This window comes from Sander vitreus, chromosome 18 (genome assembly GCF_031162955.1).
Source record: "Sander vitreus isolate 19-12246 chromosome 18, sanVit1, whole genome shotgun sequence".
In the NCBI taxonomy this organism is placed as follows: Eukaryota; Metazoa; Chordata; class Actinopteri; order Perciformes; family Percidae; genus Sander; species Sander vitreus.
In genome coordinates, this window is record NC_135872.1 from 18,705,560 (window position 1) to 18,724,955 (window position 19,396).

A 19,396-nucleotide genomic window follows, 5' to 3' on the forward strand; every position below is an offset into this window, starting at 1 on the left:
CATTTAAAAAACCTTCTTTGGAAACTTTGGTGTCAAACATGTTGCCTAGCTGCCTTACAACTTTTTAATATATATTTGTGATTGGACAAAGTCGCTTTTATGTGTGAAGGAAACACTTATCAACACCAGCAGGTAACAGTTTCCATGGAAACATGCTTAGAGGCAACATGGAGTTCCTACGGTGGAGTTGTGATGATGTTGCAAGATGGATTGAGTCTTTAGGATTTCCACAATACAAAGTAGGTTAACATACACCTGACTAAACAGAAATAGGCTAACTAACGTGTATTATTATAATAACATTAACCGTTACAGTGTGTGCCTGTCAGCTACCAACAAAATATTTCGCTTTTCAAAATTCTAACGTTAACCTTATTTCTGTCGCAGGCATGTTTTACGGAGAACTGCATCACTGGAAGAAAGCTCATTTATGTAAATTGTATCTACATGCCAAGACTTGGAATCACAGATTTTAAAGACATGAAGGTATTCAGAAGAGGCAGAAACTCGAGATTTTTATTCTAACCTTCAGAAGAGATGTATGTGAATATGGAGACGTTTAACGTTACATAGCCAATCAAAGCTGGAGGCTCACACAATGTCCAAGGCAGTTTAAACAGGCTGAGATAATGATGACACTGTAGGCTACTACTGTACTGTATATAACCTCGTGTCAACTGGTGCTGAAACAATTTGATGAGTTCATCTTAATTGATTCAAATGTTGATAAGTGAATCATTAAAGTAAAGGTAAAGTAATAGAATAATAAAAATAAAAAAATTGATGAACCAAAAGTAGAAAGAATTGTTAGTTGCCTCCTCAATTGTATTCAAATATTTATTTAGTAAGTTCTAAGTGGACTGAAACATTGGAAACTCTGTCTGTGCCACAGTTGCACATCCCATTTGGCACTTTAAAGTTCTTTCTTTGAACAACGTGACATCCAATTAAAGTTGTGTGCTGTAACCGAGCATCACTGCCAGCAGACACCTCGATCAGCTGAATCACACACACAGTTTACAGTTAAAGCGACTGTTTTCTTTATTTATTTATTAATGTTTCTTATCTCTCCCTGAAGTCAGAACTAAATTTGCAAAAGCACCTTTATGTATTCAGCTCTGCTTTACTGTTGAAGCATCAAACCAAAAAAAAAAAAAAAAAGAAGAAGAAAGAACTGGCCTCTCTTGGTGAGTTTAAACTGATAATGAAAAACCTTGACAGATAGACTCTATTGAGTCGAGATTTATATTGTAAGACCTTTGCTGCATTTGTTTTTGGGAGTGTAACCTTGTAACCTTTCTTCCCATGATGCCACAATCTTGGTGAGATCTCCTTGAAAGTCTAGACACTTTCACTCTCAGAGGGACTAATAAAAAGTGAGATACTGCAGACACACACTTTATCAAAGGACTCAACCCTGCTGTGCACCCTGCAGGTCATCTGTGCTGGTGTGCGTGAGCTGCTGGGGATCACAGAGACCCTGTGGAGTCACAGCATCGCTGACCCTCCACGGGACAGCATGGGCTTGTTCTTGGAAAAAAAGAGCACGACAGGTGAACGGGCGGACAACCTCACCTACCAGCAGTTCCTGGATGACATGCATCAGTCAGAGAGACATGAATCACAGCAGTAAAGGAGTGCAGCGAAAACCAAGATTTGTCAGTGTCATTTCATATCACAAACTGTCAGCTCATGATGACTTCGATGAGTCACTCACAGACACACACATGCAGGCCTTGACATTAACACTTCCCACCAGCAAAATGCTTGTATTTTGTATTCTACTAGGTTTTTGTGCAAGTATAGCCAACATGAGCGCAAGACATTTTTTTCGTAATATCAGCGACTTTGTGCACACACATACAGTGATACATATATTTAGTTTAAATTGCTCTTGCCATTCCAGCTCTGGATAACCATGCCTTCTGTGAGCTATGTGTCTGATATTTTGCTGCTGCAACACCGTTATTTCCCATTTTTTGGGATCAATAAAAATCTATCTATCTATCTCTCTATCTATCTACATTCATGTGAAAAAATTAGGACACCCATGCTAAAGTTGACTAAAAAGAGGAATATAAAAAAATCATCTTTTGGAAATTGATCTTAATGCCTTAATTAAAAAAATGAGGAAAAATCCAACCTTTAAGGACACCAATTTTCTTTGTGAATGAATAATGTATCGTAAATAAATAAATGTTATTCCTTAAAATACAGGGGACATAAGTAAGTACACCCCTATGTTAAATTCCCATAGAGGCAGGCAGATTTTTATTTTTAAAGGCCAGTTATTTCATGGATCCAGGATACTATGCATCCTGATAAAGTTCCCTTGGCCTTTGGAATTAAAATAGCCCCACATCATCACATACCCTTCACCATACCTAGAGATTGGCATGGTTTTATGTCAGTTAGCCTAATAGCTGGTTTGATTTGCATTGAGAGATGATCTTATGGAAAGTACCCCATGCCAATCTCTAGGTATGGTGAAGGGTATGTGATGATGTGGGGCTATTTTAATTCCAAAGCCCAAGGGAACTTTATCAGGATGCATAGTATCCTGGATCCATGAAATAACTGGCCTTTAAAAATAAAACTCTGCCTGCCTCTATGGGAATTTAACATAGGGGTGTACTTACTTATGCCCCCTGTATTAAACATTTATTTATTTCTGATACATTATTCATTCACAAAGAAAATTGGTGTCCTTAAAGATTGGACTTTTCCTCATTGTTTTAATTAAGGCATTAAGATCAATTTCCTAAAGATGATTTTTTTTATTCCTCTTTTTAGTCAACTTTAGCATGGGTGTCCTAATTTGTTCACATGACTGTATCTATCTATCTAAACCACTTAGGCTGTTCATATTGATCTCAAGTGGTTGTGTTGTAACTGGATGCAGCTATTGATCTGAGTAGAGATCTTCAGGATAAGTCTGTGGATGACAACAGACACCTATATTTTACACAATGGAGCAGTATAGGTCATTGTTCTTGGGATTAAAAAAAAAACACTGAGTCTGCGAGTCGAAGAAGTATCCTGTGTCGCTGTAGGCTACTGTAATAGACTTATGCATAGGCTACTTTGCCAATTTGCACAAAGGGCCAACGGATCATTGCATCAGATAGTGATGGGTCAAGGGCCAAGCAGACCCACAGGGAGCCAGGGCTTTCAGTTTCAGCCATCTCAACACTTTCTTGCCAATAATGTATGTAATACATGCAGAACTATTCAGCTATGGGCTGCTAAATTTGGCTTTACCCAGACTAGATGTAGCCTATACTGTGCACCAAAGGATTTACCCAAAGGAATGCATTTTCAATTACAGTCTTGTTTATGTCACTGGATATTCCCGGACTCATTTTCCATCTCATGTATGTCTGAATCTGACAAACATTTCTTTTCTGTTCTTTTTATTAAAACAAATTTAAAGAATATTATAGACCTACTGCGTTTCGTGCAGTAGGGTCCAATCTACATGAATAAATGATGATGCCTGCCTGTGAGATAGGCTGGGAGGCACCGCATCTGTCTATGCACACAAATGGTCTCTGTGCAACTCGGAGCGCGCTGATTACCATTCCGAGCACAGCACCTCTGGTCAGAAATGGAGCCGGGTCGGTGGTTGACAGTAGTCCGGGGGCAGGAGAGGGGAGGAGGGGGCGCATATTATGGCAGCAACCTTTCAGTCAATCTGGATTAAGTCGCACTGAGCCCTGCGTCGTCCAGCAAAAGCCCGTGAAAGCGATCCGAACATCTGGCTGGATTCAGCACAGCAGCAGTCACTCACAGCGCTGTAGATAATAAAGCAGCCTGTCGCTTCAAAGGCGTTTTCTCTTCTGGAGGTGCAAACAGGCGGATGCGCAGTATAGAGGCGATCCCGCACAGCTGCAGCCTCGCATCCACAGCGGGACCCTTCGGCTTGCGTTTTCCAGTATTTATTTATTTTTTTTCACGAAAGGGGGAAGCGGAGTTATAGGCTACATCTCCGATGTGAGGGGATCGGAGAGGAGTCGTCCTTTATATGCTGATCATGGATTCCTTGAAGGGCATCGCTGGTTTCGCAGGCCGTCACATGTTCTAGGAGCCGAGACGCGTGTTTCGGGACACCTGAATTATCTCCAAGAGGCACTGTCGGTCCCATTTTAGACAAGCCGCTCTCAGAATGCTCTCAGCCCTCCTGGGAGAAAAAATGCTCAAACACACCCTCCTCTGACTTGGCTTGATGTTTCATCTACAAGGTAAATTCAATCATTTATAGGCTGCAATTTGGTGTGAATTGTAGGCTCTGAACTCTTTAGGGGGAACTGTCTTTGCAAGAGGCGCAATATTGACTTGAAGTACTTCTCTCAGGACCCATCTGAAAAGGGTTTAGATTTTCCCTTGTGATAAGGGGGTTGAGTGTGTAACCCACCAGCCCAGGACCTGTACCGCAAGGTCAAAAACATCTCCTCAATTGCCTAGGAACGCCGTCAGATATCAATTTTATTTTTAGTATCCACTTGGCTGCATTCTGTGCTGTTTTTCCCCCTCCCTACAGGTGAAACTGAGAATCATGCCTAATGTGGTCATTATTCAGCCCGCTCTCAGATACGTGCAGGATAAGATTGATTTCAAATGTGCAGTTTTGTGTTGGTTTCCCTGTGATCTGCCTGCTCTGTGCTGTGGTTAAACCCTTGCTGATATGCAAATTACACATCAGTCATTAAGGTGTGATAAAGTCTAAATTAGCCTAAGTAACACAATTGATAATAGGATGAGTGTGTGGGCAGGGGGGGGGGGGCTGTGTGTTTCCAGGTGACTGATGTAGACAGACGTAAATATGATCATGGTGATTTTTAGAAAAGGGTGTCAGTTATCACATATAGGCTATCTTATTATTCATGATTGCCGGAGGCACCATTGTAACTGCTACACACCAGTAAAATCAGGCCCACGCCTCAGTTTGCTGCTTCTGTTTGCTTTTACTGCTATGTTAATGCACTCAGCGATGTAGTTTATAGTGCTGCTACTTCACTGATAGCAGAGAAGTGGTGTGGTTCCTCAGCACCGAGGCTGTTCTACAGACCAGCTCTACATTCACTGACCCAAATTTTTTGCCCACAACCAAATAAGCTTTTGTTTGTGTGCTTACATTAAGATTTAAAAAAAAACTTGAGATTATTTGACAGTCACAAACTTGCATGCACACACACACACACACACACACACACACACACACACACACACACACACACACACACACACACACACACACACACACACCTGGTCCACATGCTGTTTTTTATGTATGATTTATGTATAGGCTACACAACACAATAAGGAGAGGGAAGATTATACATTATTTAACCATTCTGTTGCTGTGAGGTAGAAAACAGGATCCTGAGGGTCCTTGAAAGAGAAGAAAATGAGTCAATAGATACAGTGATTATGTATTTCATTTTGGCAGTCCTTACGTCCCCACATTTAGGCTGCAACATGAAGAGAGCCCATGTAATAGAGTGCATTATTTTCACAAAGAGCGCTAATGTTTTTTTCTTAAACTTCCTGCACCTGAAACTGAACTTGGGGATTGGCAGATTTGACAGTCTACAGACGTGCAAGCCCATAGTGGAGAATAGTCTCTTGAGAAGGCCATATTGATATTCAGAGGTGGTGTTCATGGATTCTGCGTTTGCTCTTTCCAGAAGAAAATCCCAGGTCATAAGCCCCTCACATCAGGGCGCGTCACAACGGTGCAAGAATTGAGATCCGAAGTCAGTGATCAGCATTTTAATTTGGCCCGTTTAGTCTCTGAAAAATGAAGAGTGTTTTCTGTTTGTTTGTCTGTTGGACTGTTGCTCCAGTCGTGAGATATCCAGCATATCAAGGTACCACTAAATGTCCTGTGATAGTGTGTGAAGGAAAACACTTGGAATTGCATAGGGGGGAGTTGTAAATGCTGATGAACAGCACTTCTATTGATGCAGCGGGGTCTGCTTAGTATGCTATACCCCTGGCACACACACACACACACACACACACACACACACACACACACACACACACACACACACACACACACACACACACAAGCTTGTCTGACTGAAAAATAATTTCAACTACATCAGAGTGCTACATCAAGTCATTTAGGTTTTTATTACATGCCAGACTGGGAATCGAAAATGATTCAGTCACTCTCCAAACATTGAAGCCAATACAGATTAGCTGAGTGTACAATCTCCTTCCCATTCATCCCTACAGGGTCATAAATGGCACAATGAGTCCGCTCTGGCCTTCAAACAGAGCCTCAGCTGTCGAGGGCTCTTTGTTCTAAATATTATTAGGTGTTCTGAAAATGAGCCACTGATTACATCTCACCCAAAACTGACGTTTTCTGCGTTGCCATGGCATCAAGGCTGTCACCCAAGAGCAATCGCATTCTAACATTGGCAGGCTCTGTAAGAAAAGGGTGTCACAGCACATACCCTCATTCACAAACACAGATGTGTTTTTAGTTACGATCCATAACGGCATCAGTGTTTGGTCAGGATGTTTGGACTCGGGCTACATGAGCATTTACCCGACAAAATAAAATTTCTACCATGCTCCGTCAGAATATGATCCTCTTCAGCAGCAGCAGCTTCATTTGATTTTATAAAGCAGGCAGGCTGAGGACCTAATTCACTGCTTTGTCGATACCATTTTCCCATCATGTTGAAGTATCAGTTTACCTCCTGCTCCTGGCGGTAGCAGACGTCCGGCAGCTCCACTCAGAGTAGCCCAGGTGAGACACTGCTGAGACGTTGCCATGTGCCATCGTGTCAACCTGCGTGAAGGCATACCAAGCAGACTTCATCTCATTAACTTTCCCTCACAGGGCTGCTTTCCCCTGATTTCCTGCCCAGACATGGATTGCAGGGGCTTTTCTCACATGAGCTCCAGCATAAGTTAGACCATCTGAAAACATATCCCCCATTACCTCACCGGACGATTGGCATGCAGAATGCTGCATAAGGCTTTTCTTGGCAAATGCTTCCCCAGGGAGACCATAGATATCCTCTCCTACAGTATACTGCTGCTGCTGCTGCTGCTGCTGCTGCTGCTGCTGTGCATGAATGTCTGTCTCCATTGCTGGGGGTTGTTGTGTAGCGAGCTACCTCTATTAGGCACAAATCCACCCACTGGTGTGCGTGTGTGGGTGTGTGCTGTCAGTCTGTTCTGCCCTCTGAGGGTAAAAAGACCTGCTCAGAGGTAGTAAACGTACACTTGATTGACTATGAAGGAGATTATGGTGAATGCATCAGTAGATGATCTGTTTTCCTGTTTATTTGTGGCCCTCCCAAGTCGTCTCACTATAATGAACAGCCCAACCTGGAGGATAATGATTTTAGAGATTTAGAGATGAAGTGCGTGATTGATGAATGCATTGATTGATTATCTACTTATTTGTTCATGTACCTGATGAGTGCAACCTGTTATGCAAATCTCTGTAGAACAACCATAATTAAATGCAAATTAGGGAGACGGCAACAGACATTTCCTGCCCCGTCTCAGCAGCGGGGGGCTGTCCTTTTGTCCTCGTAGAACAAATTTTGTAGGGATTACCATTGCGACCATTCTCTTCACGTTTGGCTGAGTTTTCAGAGGCGAAAAAAAAAAAAAGCCCCCATCTCCACAGAGTGAATCAATATCAAGTCTTCAGCGCCATTCGAGTCTGGAAGTAGCAGGTCCTCTCCGCCTCATTGCACATCCAGAGGCCGTGCCTTTCAGAGTCAGAGCAGAGGGTGCTTGGCACACCGACATCAACACACTTGCGTACACCTCAGCTTTTTATGCTCTCCTCTGACACACACACACACACACACACACACACACACACATTGAGTAGATATTAAAGTTTATACTTAGGTACCACTACACATAGCCTTGCAGCACAGCTAGTCACTGAAGTCATCTGCCATCTTTAAGGAGAGCCTTGACAACATTTAATAATGACTCCACAGTCCATTTCTTAGCAGCTCAGATCTCCGCACCACTGCACCTCAGACTGCAATCCACAAAATGGGGCTCTTGTGTGACTTGGTAAAGTTGTCCCCTGTAAAAATGGGTCGAGAAAGACACAGATTCATTGCTGCTCGATCAGCAGTATTCTTGAAAATGTTACACCCAGCATGCTCGCTCCAATGATATCATTCCTCCCTTTGCTATATTGAGCCATTTTAAGGCAACCTTTTTCCTGCCTCCTTGTCAGGCCGTGATACATTTTACCCAGGTGTCAAAATGCAACTGCTGTCAGTGGATGCCACTGGGCTTCCTTCACTCCCCTCCTCACGTTAAAAACACGTCCCCACAGGGTAAGCACGTCACAATGTTTTCTTCACTCTTATATATTTTCCTCATACTCAACTTATTATTGTTGTTATTACAATGTGAGTTGTGTGTCACAGTTCCGGTGCAGCAAAGGCTTTTGAAGCATGAAGGTACTCAGTTGGCAGGCTCTTTGCTGAGGCAAGATTTTTATGCACACTCTCCAAGACCCGACGTCGACAATGGAGACATTATCAGTGGACCACAGAAAGCTATAATCATAAATCAGCCAGTCTCTTCTGTATTTAAAGGTTAGCCTTTGGATTTTTACTACAGTTGTGGGATTGGAGCTCTTGTTCCCTGTGTTTGATTAGATTGGTGTTCCTTTCCGTGTGCTGTAATGGGACACCGACAGGGCTGAATATGGCATGTTCTACTAAAATGACACTAAATTTCAGTTCTAAAAATAATCACAGCTAATGTCACTCTTGCTCTGGTACATCGTGTGGTGCACCTGCAGAGCTGTGATCTGATCTCCACTGTCTTAGTTTTATGACATGTTATATCCCTGACAAGGTCTCGGGATTCATCAAATGGATCCCTCCTTATCCCCCATCTCAGATGTGTGTCATAAGTAAGAGTAGCAGCAGAGAGAAAATCAATAGTAAGGCACAGCAAATCTTCGCTGAGGCGCTAGGGCCAATCATCCCTTCCTATTGGCGATATGATCCTGGGAGACATCAGTCTAATTCTTATGAGGCTCTGGGCTGCCTGTTACTTTCATCCTTCTGTACACAAACATAAAAGGACTGGGATTATCATATCAAAAAAAAGTATGATCGGGGGGAGCAGAGGCTAAAAAGGAGAGCTGTCACAAAAATCTTACACGGTTACTGGGGATGTTTTACTCTGAAGTCTGCAGGTGACTAATTAGTTTCACGTCTAATTGCACAGCATTTATTGTTTGTTCGGGCATCGACTCTCTTAGCATCCTGCTTAGAATTTGGACTCTCTGTAAATCTCAGCTGTGAGCTGGCAATGATGGTGTTTCAAATTTAGCAGAAAAGCTCTAACTTTTCACAGCAGAATCCCCCAATTCCCTTTCTAAAAGGGGAGCTCTTGGTACATGTGTGATTACCCAACTATAGTTTGATAAAGATGATACAAATAATCACAGATTTCATGCTTTGCGTTTTTTAACTGCTCAATGAATAATACGCCCTTCTCTTTCTCTCTTTTTGCTTTGATGTTTTTTTAGGTGTGTTAACCTGACTGAAAAGCCAAATGGAGTCTCTCCTGGTTTACCTGATAGTCCTCGGTGTGGCTGTGAAGGCCCACAAAGTTCAGGTCTGCCCCAAACGCTGCGTCTGCCAAGTGCTTAACCCCAACCTGGCGACTTTGTGCGACAAAAAGGGGCTTCTTTTTGTGCCCCCGAACATCGACAGGCACACGGTGGAGATGCGTCTTGGGGATAACTTTGTAACCAGCATCAAACGCAAAGACTTTGCCAACATGACCAGGCTGGTGGACCTGACCCTCTCTCGGAACACTATCGGCTCCATTGCGCCTCATGCTTTCAAAGACCTGGAGAACTTACGAGCCCTTCACCTTGATAGCAACCGGCTGTCCCGCATCCTCAACGACACCTTCAGTGGCATGTCCAAGCTGCACCACCTCATCCTCAACAACAACCAGCTCACCCACATCCAGATTGGGGCCTTTAATGACCTGACAGCACTGGAAGAGCTGGATTTATCCTACAACAACTTGGAAAGTGCGCCATGGGTGGCCATACAAAGGATGCCCAGTCTCCACACTCTCAATTTGGACCACAACATGCTCAGCTACATCCCAGAGGGCACATTCTCTGGGCTGCAGAAGCTCAAGAGGCTGGATGTAACTTCCAACAAGCTCCAGAAGCTTCCTCCTGACCCTATTTTCCAAAGAGCAGGGGTCCTGGCCACCTCTGGGATAATGGGGCCTATGTCGTTCGCGTTGAGCTTCGGAGGGAACCCGCTGAGGTGTAACTGTGAGCTGCTCTGGCTGCGGAGGTTGCGGAGGGAGGATGATCTGGAAACCTGTGCCTCACCGCAACACCTCGCCGGACGCTATTTCTGGACTGTTTCAGAGGAAGAGTTCCTGTGTGAGCCTCCTCTCATCACCAGGCACTCTCAGGTATGACCTCCAAATTGAGCTGTGCACTGTACGACACAACACTCGCTACAGTTACACTCTCTGAGCAGACATTGGATTCTGCCTTAGTTAATCCTAGGTGACATTTTGTGCTTTCTTTGGCCGTCACACCAAATATTAGCTTTGCAAGCCAGAAGAGTCTAACAAGACTTGTGGGTCTCATCTGGGCCTCCCAGCTTACTAAATATTGTAAAATACATTGAACCTACTTTAAAAATGTAATCAAACTGTGGCCTGTGGAGAGTTTTTAGAGAAGTTCTTTAGCAGGATTTTCAGTTACCGTTTTAATAAAGCTATTTGCAGGTTTATGATGGATCCGCAGTGAAGCCCTTTTACACAGGGAAAGCTTACAGTGATTTAGCCCTTGATTCATGCATCCAAACAACGGTATCTGATCAAATCCTTGCCAAATAATTACAGCTATATCATCTCATTTACATTCTGCAGACTTCTTTTGCATAATTGCAGAAGAAAATTATGTTTTACTTGGACTCCATCATATACACTGCAATGTACTGTCACATTGATTATCTTGCCTTTATAAGCATGCAAATTCCATATCTAGATTGATCAATTATTGATTATATTTGCAGGGAATAGGAAGCTTTTTAAAACACAACATGATCAATAAGGGCATTCATTATGATAATATCCAAGCCAAACTTACAGCACAAAGTATAACTGTTAATAATAAGTGTTTTTCAATTTTTGGATTTAGTGCATTATCTAATCTCTGTATTTAACATATGAAAATGAAGTCCTCTCACTAACCGCCTTTCCTCCCTCTGCCTCAGGAGCTGCGAGCTTTGGAGGGTCAGAGTGTGACTCTGCGCTGTAAGGCCAGGGGTGACCCCGACCCTATTATCCACTGGATCGCCCCTGACGGACGCCTTATGTCCAATTCCTCCAGGACCGCGGTCCATACAGACGGCACGCTGGACATCCTCATCAGCACTGTCAAGGACTCTGGTCTGTTTACACCCCGGGAGCTGTGCTTGTGTTGTTGACTGAACGAAATTAGTTGTTTGCTGGTATACGCAGAAGACTGAAGAAGGACTGAAGTATTTGTCTACATCAGACGATAAAGTTTAGAGTGTGAAGGAGTGTTGGCTCGCACACTGATTAAAGTCACATTGGAATGATCCATTTCTTCTTCACTTTGTTGGCTAAGTCATATACATCTATTTTCAAAAATATACTTTTTCACACATTTATGTTTTAGTGGTTAAATCATCAAAAATGCCAACTTATGTGCTTTCTTGCTGAGAGTTAGACAAGAAGATTGATACCACTCTCATGTCGGTCCATCAAATATGAAGCTACAGTACAGCCAGCAAGCTTGGCTTAGCGGACTGTAAACGGGGGGAATAGCTAGCCTGACTCCATCCAAACCAAACACAACACATTCCACCTTCCAGCACCTCTTAAACTCACTAAACCATATCATGTTTGTTTTATCTGTACAAAATGTAAGTGTAAAAATGACCTCATGGTGATGAGAAAACTCCAGTAGTACCACCATTTGTTGTTTTTACAGTTAGCATTATATTTATAGATATGAAAATGGTATCGATCTTATTGTAACCGCCTAATCATAGGTCATGGGTTTAATATGAAAACGCTTTATTTATCACTCCTCTCTCTCTCTCTCTCTTCCTCCCCGGGGTCTTGTCTAAATAGTAACCCTAGATTTGCGAAACTCTCGCGAGATGGTTGAGGATAGGCATTGACCTCAAGGCAGTGACATGTGCGAGAGTTTTTGCAAATCTAGGGTTACCATCCAGACACAACCCCTCCCCGAAGCTCTTCACCCCACCCCTTCATCCTACGGCAACCTTGTGCGATACAATCAACAGGGGCTAACATAAAATCTATCACACACTTCCCTCCCTTCAACTAGAAACATCCCTGTTTCCTAACTGCCCAGTCACAGAGCTTAGGCCCACAAAGTTCACGGTTAAAACATCCAAGAAAATAGGACCCATTATACATTCCCACAAGACTCAGTACGGCCAGACAGGGCAACATTTCCTACTACATAACCACCAAAACAGCAACTTCTGGAATATCCTGAGTTTATAGTCCATTGTCCAATGTTTTTCGGCTCTCGGCCCTCCACTGGCCCCTGTCACAGGAGACAAAGGCACAGACATGGCAACGGAGAAAGGCCAGGCCAGGGGAGAAGTGGGGACGAGTCGGACAACCACGCTGTGAGGGCAAGGCAGACTAACGTTTTACATTGGTTGCACTGGTGTGCCTAACGTTTTAATTCCAGTGCACCCAAAAATTTTCTCTGCACCTTTTGGTGCTGCAATAATACATTTAAAGTGTTTCCTTTTTTTGTCAGTTCCCATCCACATTGGTCATTTCCTAACACATTGAATGTAAACTGGAATAAAGGTCAGGGTTTCCCTAGGTTTCTGGAGGGCTTTGGTGCTGTGCTGGGGGTGTGGAGGTCGTGTGGCTGTGGTGTTTGGGGCTCTCCCCCAATGATTGTATATAATAATTGTATCTTATGTGACTAGAAACTGTGCATTTACTCATCATTTTAGACTATTATCATAACAATATTTATTAAAAAAACACACAGGTTGTAGTTTTTCACATTACACTCAGACATTAGACAAGAAAAAGTGAAACAAATATGCTCACTGATGAAGTAAGTGCGATGTCCTGAAGTAATCCTTCACATTTTTGTGAGAATCAACAGGGACTAACATAAAATCATTAGTTACATTATCATTCAACTCAGGACTATTGGGGCTCCGGAAAGTTTCCAAAAATGTCAAACCATTTCTTTAAATATGATTAGATATTCTCATATTGCAACTTGAATGCATGTGTGGCCAGCAACATATATCCGTATATCACAATAAATATCACGAAGGACCATAATCGATTTAGTTTGTGTTCCAGGTTCCTTCACCTGCGTGGCCTCCAACCCGGCAGGTGAGGCCCAGCAGACGGTGGATCTGGTCATCACTAAACTCCCTCATATCACCAACAACACAGTCGCAGAGCAGGAGCCCGACCCCGGATCATCAGATATCGCCACAGTGACCAAGACTGGGGCAGAGGTGGGGGGGTTGCCTCTGGGAAACGCCAAGACGAGCCAGGAGAAGAAAGTAGTGATTGCTGAGGCCACGTCCACCTCGGCCCTGGTCAAGTTTAACTTCCAGACGAGTATTCCTGGAATACGCATGTTTCAGATCCAATATAATGGCACCTATGACGATTCACTGGTTTACAGGTAAACAAAAACACCTGGCTTGCTGGGTTAATACAGACCATGAAATCACAAGTTTTGGTAACACTTTACTTGAAGGTATCTACATAAGAGTGACATGACACTGTCATGAACACATGACACTGTCATGACACAGTCATGACACATGAACCCTAACTCTAACCCTAAACCTAAACATAACTTGTCATGACAAAAATGGAATGACACTTACTAAAAGAAGCGTTATGTCATAAACGTGACTTGTTTATGATGTTTATGACACGCTCATGACAGTGTCATGTCACTCTTATGTAGATACCTCCAAGTAAAGTGTAACCCAATGTTTTCTTAAAATACTGGCCAAATAATGAAATTGAATCTAGTAAACAAACCTTAAATCTGAACCCTAACCCTTTCCAATAAACTTGAGCTGATTGAAATCATATTATTAAAAATCTCCTGACCCTTGTTTTACCTTTAAAGTCCGCTTTGATTACTTAAATCCCTTTGGGTTTTTAGTCATTAAGAACTTGACTTGGCTGTCGACATGATTATTTGTGGTGTCTATTTAATCCTACGAGGAAGACACATTAACGCACTGTATCTGACTCCTTATTCTTCGATTTATAATCTCTCCCTCGCCAGAGTGTATAATTTACTATGTGCAAAACCTTGATAATGCTTGATCAACAAAATCAAAAGAGAAAGTCAGCATTAAGCTGTGGACTGATAGGAAGATGAAAGAGTAGTGTTTTATAAAAAGCATCAGAGGCTTCACACATGCCCATCTGAGAAACTGGCATTATACACAGCATTCTTTCATCTCTGCCCTCTTTCTCTTCATATTTAATGCTAATCACTGGGATATGGCGGGATCGTCGCACAGACCCCCTTTTTTTCAGTCAATGGCACATATATGGCGTTTGGCAGTGGTTACGGAAAGCAGGAGACATTAGAGAATTGGCTCTGTAATCCTGATGTTGTGAACAAAAGGAGGCATCCTGCGTCCCCAGCGACTGAAAGCAGCCTTTTATCACTAAAGATGCTGGAGACAAAAAAAGCAAAAGTCACAAAAGATTATGCCTCGACAGATCGTAAATAGCCCCTGAGAGATAAATGATTGTCATTTCATTTTATCCCTACAAAACAATGAGCTGGATAATCTGATTTGTTTCTGTCTCCTTTCATTTAACCCTCCCTAATCTATGTCAGAACTCACACAGCTTTTTTTCTCTCCACAGAATGATACCTCCGACTAGTAAGAGCATCCTGGTAAACAACCTGGCGGCTGGTACGCACTATGACTTGTGTGTGCTGGCCATCTACGATGACCAGGTGACCTCGCTGACCGCCACCAGGGTGATAGGATGCATCCACTTCACCACAGAGCCGCAGTACCTGAGATGCCATTTCATGCAGTCCCAGTTTCTTGGCGGCACCATTGTGGTTATCATTGGAGGGATTATTGTGGCCTCAGTGCTCGCTTTTATCATCTTCCTCATTGTGCGCTACCGGGTGTGTAACCAAGGCGATGCAGATAAGGTCAGTTTGGCGTGATTCCCTCGGTTCTTTTTCTGTTCATTATTTCTGTTGATATTGAGTCGAGGGAGTCTAATAGAATCACTTTCATTCTTCTTTCTCTTCCTATACTTCTGTCCTGTCATGTCAGGCTCTAGAGATGGGAGATATTCGGTCGCTGAGCAGTGATGGACAGCTACAGGGCTGTGGGATTCCCAAGTCCCTCTCTAAGCAGGTCCTGCATCCAGAGAAGAATGATAAGGAGTGCCTCAGAATTGCCCTGCCGCCCACGGAGCCAGCCAAGCAGCGACCACCAGTCGCCGTAGCCACCACCAAACCCTCCGTCCCTGACTGCACTGTCTCTACCTCCGCAGCCAGCCACAGCTGGCACCCGGCCTCCCCGGGCGCTCCGAGGCCCAAACGTTTCAGTGCTCCGTCAAAACCCTTAGAGGCTCGCCGAGCTGAAGCTCAGGTGGATGTCGAGCTCGATAACATGAACCGGAATAACTCGTCAGAGGTTAAAATGACCACCGCCGTCGCTCTGGCTGTGCCCGGCCAGCCCACCAAATGGACTGCTGTTCCCAGAGTTCAGCGTCCCCAACAGGCCGCTCGACATTACATGACTGTGCCTGCAGGGGGAGTGAGAGTGAACCGCAGGCACTCTCTTAACGCAGACTCATATATGGAGCGCTGCTACGTGACCTACCCCAAACCTGGGGCCAGTCTGCGCTCCAAGCGGAGCCTGTCGATGAGCGGCGAGCTGCCGCAGCTGGAGAGCACAACAAACATGCACCGGGCCAGGGACAAGCTCTCCAGGTCTGAGTGGCTTCTGGAGAGCACTTTATGATTTGGAGTTTATGACCCGCGTTCTCTTGTTTTCTTGGATTGGATTTGTAGCCCGTTGTGGAGCAGACAGGGATTTTATGCCTTGTTTTGAGCTTTTGTGCGCTCTATTGAGGGACCTGTAAGCTTCTCTCATATATATGGGGGCCAGGCAGGCATAACAGGGTTACGGGAAACTGTTCACATTTGTTTTGTACCTTATAACCTTTCAAAGTCGTCTTTATAACGACATTTGATCAAACTGACAAAAGGCACAACAATGTATAAAACAACTTCATGTACAAAAATGTTTAGTTGTGTGAGATGCTGTATATCTAAATACAGCCATAAGTGTCCATGTGGTATTGAATGCAGTAACCTGGACATACTGTATAATAACAAAGAAAGAGACATGCAGAGGTATGGCTTATTATACTCGCAGTCTCATTGCCTGTAACTTAAAGTGATACAATCTCTGTAGACTTTCAACATGATTCTTGTCTCCAGCTACAGACAGACGGTGACATGTCTTAATTACCTTGGCTTGAGATTACGAATGTGCTTTACATCCCAGAGGTGTTGGAACAGAATGTAGTAGACAGACAGCGCTCCATCTTTTCATCGCGACACCCCCAGACACAGCACAATGCAGTATTTTTGTGGCACAAATCGACTCAGCCTAATACTGCCCTCCGGTTTGAATCGATACATTTTTATCACATAATTACATAAAGACTCAACTCTGATAGGATTCCTGTCGTGACTGATTTGAGCAACAATTGAACCAACAGCATGAAAGGTGCAGGAAATAATCTGATATTACGCGTGGACGGGATCCAGAGGAATGGTTCATTTCCATATTTTTTACTGACTGACATTATCATGTCACGCCGATGACAACCGTTGTAAATTTACTTGTCGATGTAAGAGAAATGATAATCACAAGTCTGGGAGGACGTCAGCTCTTGATTTTGCTGTTGTTTCTGTTTGATGTTTACCAGTATAAATAAACCAGTGATAAAAGGGACAAACTCAGACTTATCTTATTTTCAGCTTGCCTTGTGAATTCTCCCAACTTCTCCCACTTCACAATTAGAGAGCAGCAGAACAAAGCAATAGATGCATCCCCTTGTTCGGCAAGCTCTGCCAGCCAAAGTGGTAATGAATTTGGGGTTTCAGTAGTCTTGCAACAACATAATTCCCCTCTCTCTGCGAGTGGTGGACCTCTGGCAGATCCCTGAGCCCTTGTGTTTGTTCAAAGAGAGGAGGGAAAAAGATGATGAAAAGAGGCCACGCTAGTCACCAGGGACGCCTCTCGCTTGCGCATCTCCGCGCTTGTCTGACAGCGCCGTTCCTGTGCCCTCGGACGGCAGCCACTGCAGAAACCTGCTGCAGGAGAGGTTAAACACAACCTCCGCAGTGGGAACCCGTGCATGACTATTCCTACAGTTACAGTAATGTCTCCATGGCAGCAGGACTGACATGATACACATTATCTGCTGGAATACGAGCTCTGATTCACTGTGTATTTTGGTGGTCGGATGCTGCCTGATTGATTTTTATATACATGCACGGGCATGCCCCTTTATGCATGTGTCTCAAAGGATACAGCACCTGCAAATATCATCTGCACATACTGTATGTAAAACATACATTAATTGCTGTGACCCAAACAAACAGGATTCATGTGCTTTTATTCATTATTTCTCGCCTATTATGGGTGATTGAAATGCTGAGGAGCTTGGCCTGAACCTTGGTTCAGTCTTTGGCGACAGCCAGAGGTGTATATTAATAATAGATGCATTTCTGGGCAGAGAGAGACAGTGAGACAGAGAGCGAGGGGAGGAGAGGAGGCGAAGCAGAGAGGAGTTAGATGGAAGGTTTTGTGAAACAAATACGGCAAAGAGGGTGGGAGGCAGAGCGGCAGTGGTGAGGACGAAGAAATAGAGAGGGAGCGAGAGGTGCAGAGAAGAAAGCGAGACAGCTCAGAGATGGAGAAAGAGAGAAGAGAGGGCACAGGAGGGAGCTGCAGAGTAAGAGAGAATGGCGAGTGAAACAGAACGAGGAGTGCAGGAGACAGAGAAAAGAGCATCCTTTGTAAGCCAGCCATGCAGCCTCTGGCTCTTCGGTATTCAGTGCACCTTCACAAAGGGGGTGAGAGGGGAGGAGGAGCAGGGGGCAGTGGTGGGGTGAGTGTGGGTGATAGACCTCGGCTGGAGGTCTGGCAGCGAGCAGAGTGGAGTGAGCCCTGTGGCCAGAGAAGAACCGCAAGTTCTCCTTCACAACACTGCACGAGCCTGACCCGCTTTCCAAACCCCTATAGTGTGTTTTCTGGCCTTTGTCTAGTCTCCCTCCTCCCCTCACCACCATCTGACCCCCCCCCTCCTCTTTAGTCTACTGTCTTGCATCATGCTGACTCACTCCTCTGCCATGATCCTGAACAACCCTCGCCCCCCCCCACCCACTGGCCCACTGGAGAGCTGAACCTGCCAATCTCTCGGAGTCTGACCTGCCTTCTACAAGGGCTGGGCTGATTTGATTTGCTGCTCCAATCCCAACGGGCTTGGGTCAGAGTGATCGTCAGAAGCATTTGATTAACTCCCCCCCACCCTGCTTAATAGTAGCCTCAATGTTCCGCTGATTAAATCCATTTTATGCTGTCATTGCTAATGGGGTTTTCATTCCTTTGTGTGACTTTCACTTGGTTCTGACAGGATGAGTCCCTTTACGGAGCACTTAAACCAATATGGTCTCCCATGGCACTATTGCCTACTTTTAATGCCAATCATGATGTGGGGAAAATCACATTGGGGCACTGATGTATCCAATTTGTGGTCAATTGTCTTATTTAAAGAGATCATTGGGCCTATTTTAACAAACTGAAAAGCCTATTAAAATCACAGAGAGGGGTTATATGGAAGCTTCAATCGAAGAAGACTGCGGTCCTTCAACAAGTGTGTTAGCAACTTTTGCTCGCAATGCTGCAACTCAGTGTTTCATTATCTCTGCGCAGCAGGCAGTCTTAGTCAGAAACACACACATGAGACATTGTTCCCCTGGCAAGCATTATCCCTGGGAGTACATGTAGAGAGAGCCTGGGGCCATATAGACCAAAACACCACTGATATCCCTCTCAGGGGAGCACACAGAAGGAGGAGGTGGCACAGTGTAAAATATGCACAGGCAATTCCAAAGAGTATGCATTATTGAGAGGAGTAAATGGGTCCAGGATGAACATCATAGCTCATTAATAGTGAATGTGATTACTGTTTCTGGGAAAACAGCAGTCTGGGCAAGAGGGGAGCTAACTGAAATGGTCAAATCTAAACTAAAGACTTCCATGTTTAC

At 44.0% G+C, this 19,396-nt stretch overlaps 1 protein-coding gene and 1 long non-coding RNA gene across 2 annotated transcripts; both read left to right on the forward strand.

The window, feature by feature from the left end:
- The first annotated feature begins 32 nt into the window (after positions 1 to 32).
- LOC144533715 (uncharacterized) lies at positions 33 to 2,014 on the forward strand. Its single transcript, XR_013503457.1, has 3 exons — positions 33 to 239; positions 388 to 486; positions 1,436 to 2,014. It is a non-coding gene; the product is annotated as an uncharacterized LOC144533715 (long non-coding RNA).
- Positions 2,015 to 9,557: 7,543 nt separating this feature from the next.
- lrfn5b (leucine rich repeat and fibronectin type III domain containing 5b) lies at positions 9,558 to 17,060 on the forward strand. Its single transcript, XM_078274648.1, has 5 exons — positions 9,558 to 10,464; positions 11,277 to 11,451; positions 13,399 to 13,732; positions 14,950 to 15,250; positions 15,378 to 17,060. Exons 1-5 carry the CDS (start codon positions 9,574 to 9,576, stop codon positions 16,071 to 16,073), a joined length of 2,397 nt encoding a protein of 798 aa, XP_078130774.1. The 5' UTR covers positions 9,558 to 9,573; the 3' UTR covers positions 16,074 to 17,060.
- The last annotated feature ends 2,336 nt before the right edge of the window (positions 17,061 to 19,396 follow it).

Bases quoted from the DNA above. Each gene is read 5' to 3' on its own strand.
- lrfn5b (XM_078274648.1), top strand. From the start codon at position 9,574: ATGGAGTCTCTCCTGGTTTACCTGATAGTCCTCGGTGTGGCTGTGAAG. The intron at 13,733-14,949 runs GTAAACAAAAAC...TTCTCTCCACAG, and splicing joins GACGATTCACTGGTTTACAG to AATGATACCTCCGACTAGTA. The intron at 15,251-15,377 runs GTCAGTTTGGCG...CTGTCATGTCAG, and splicing joins ACCAAGGCGATGCAGATAAG to GCTCTAGAGATGGGAGATAT.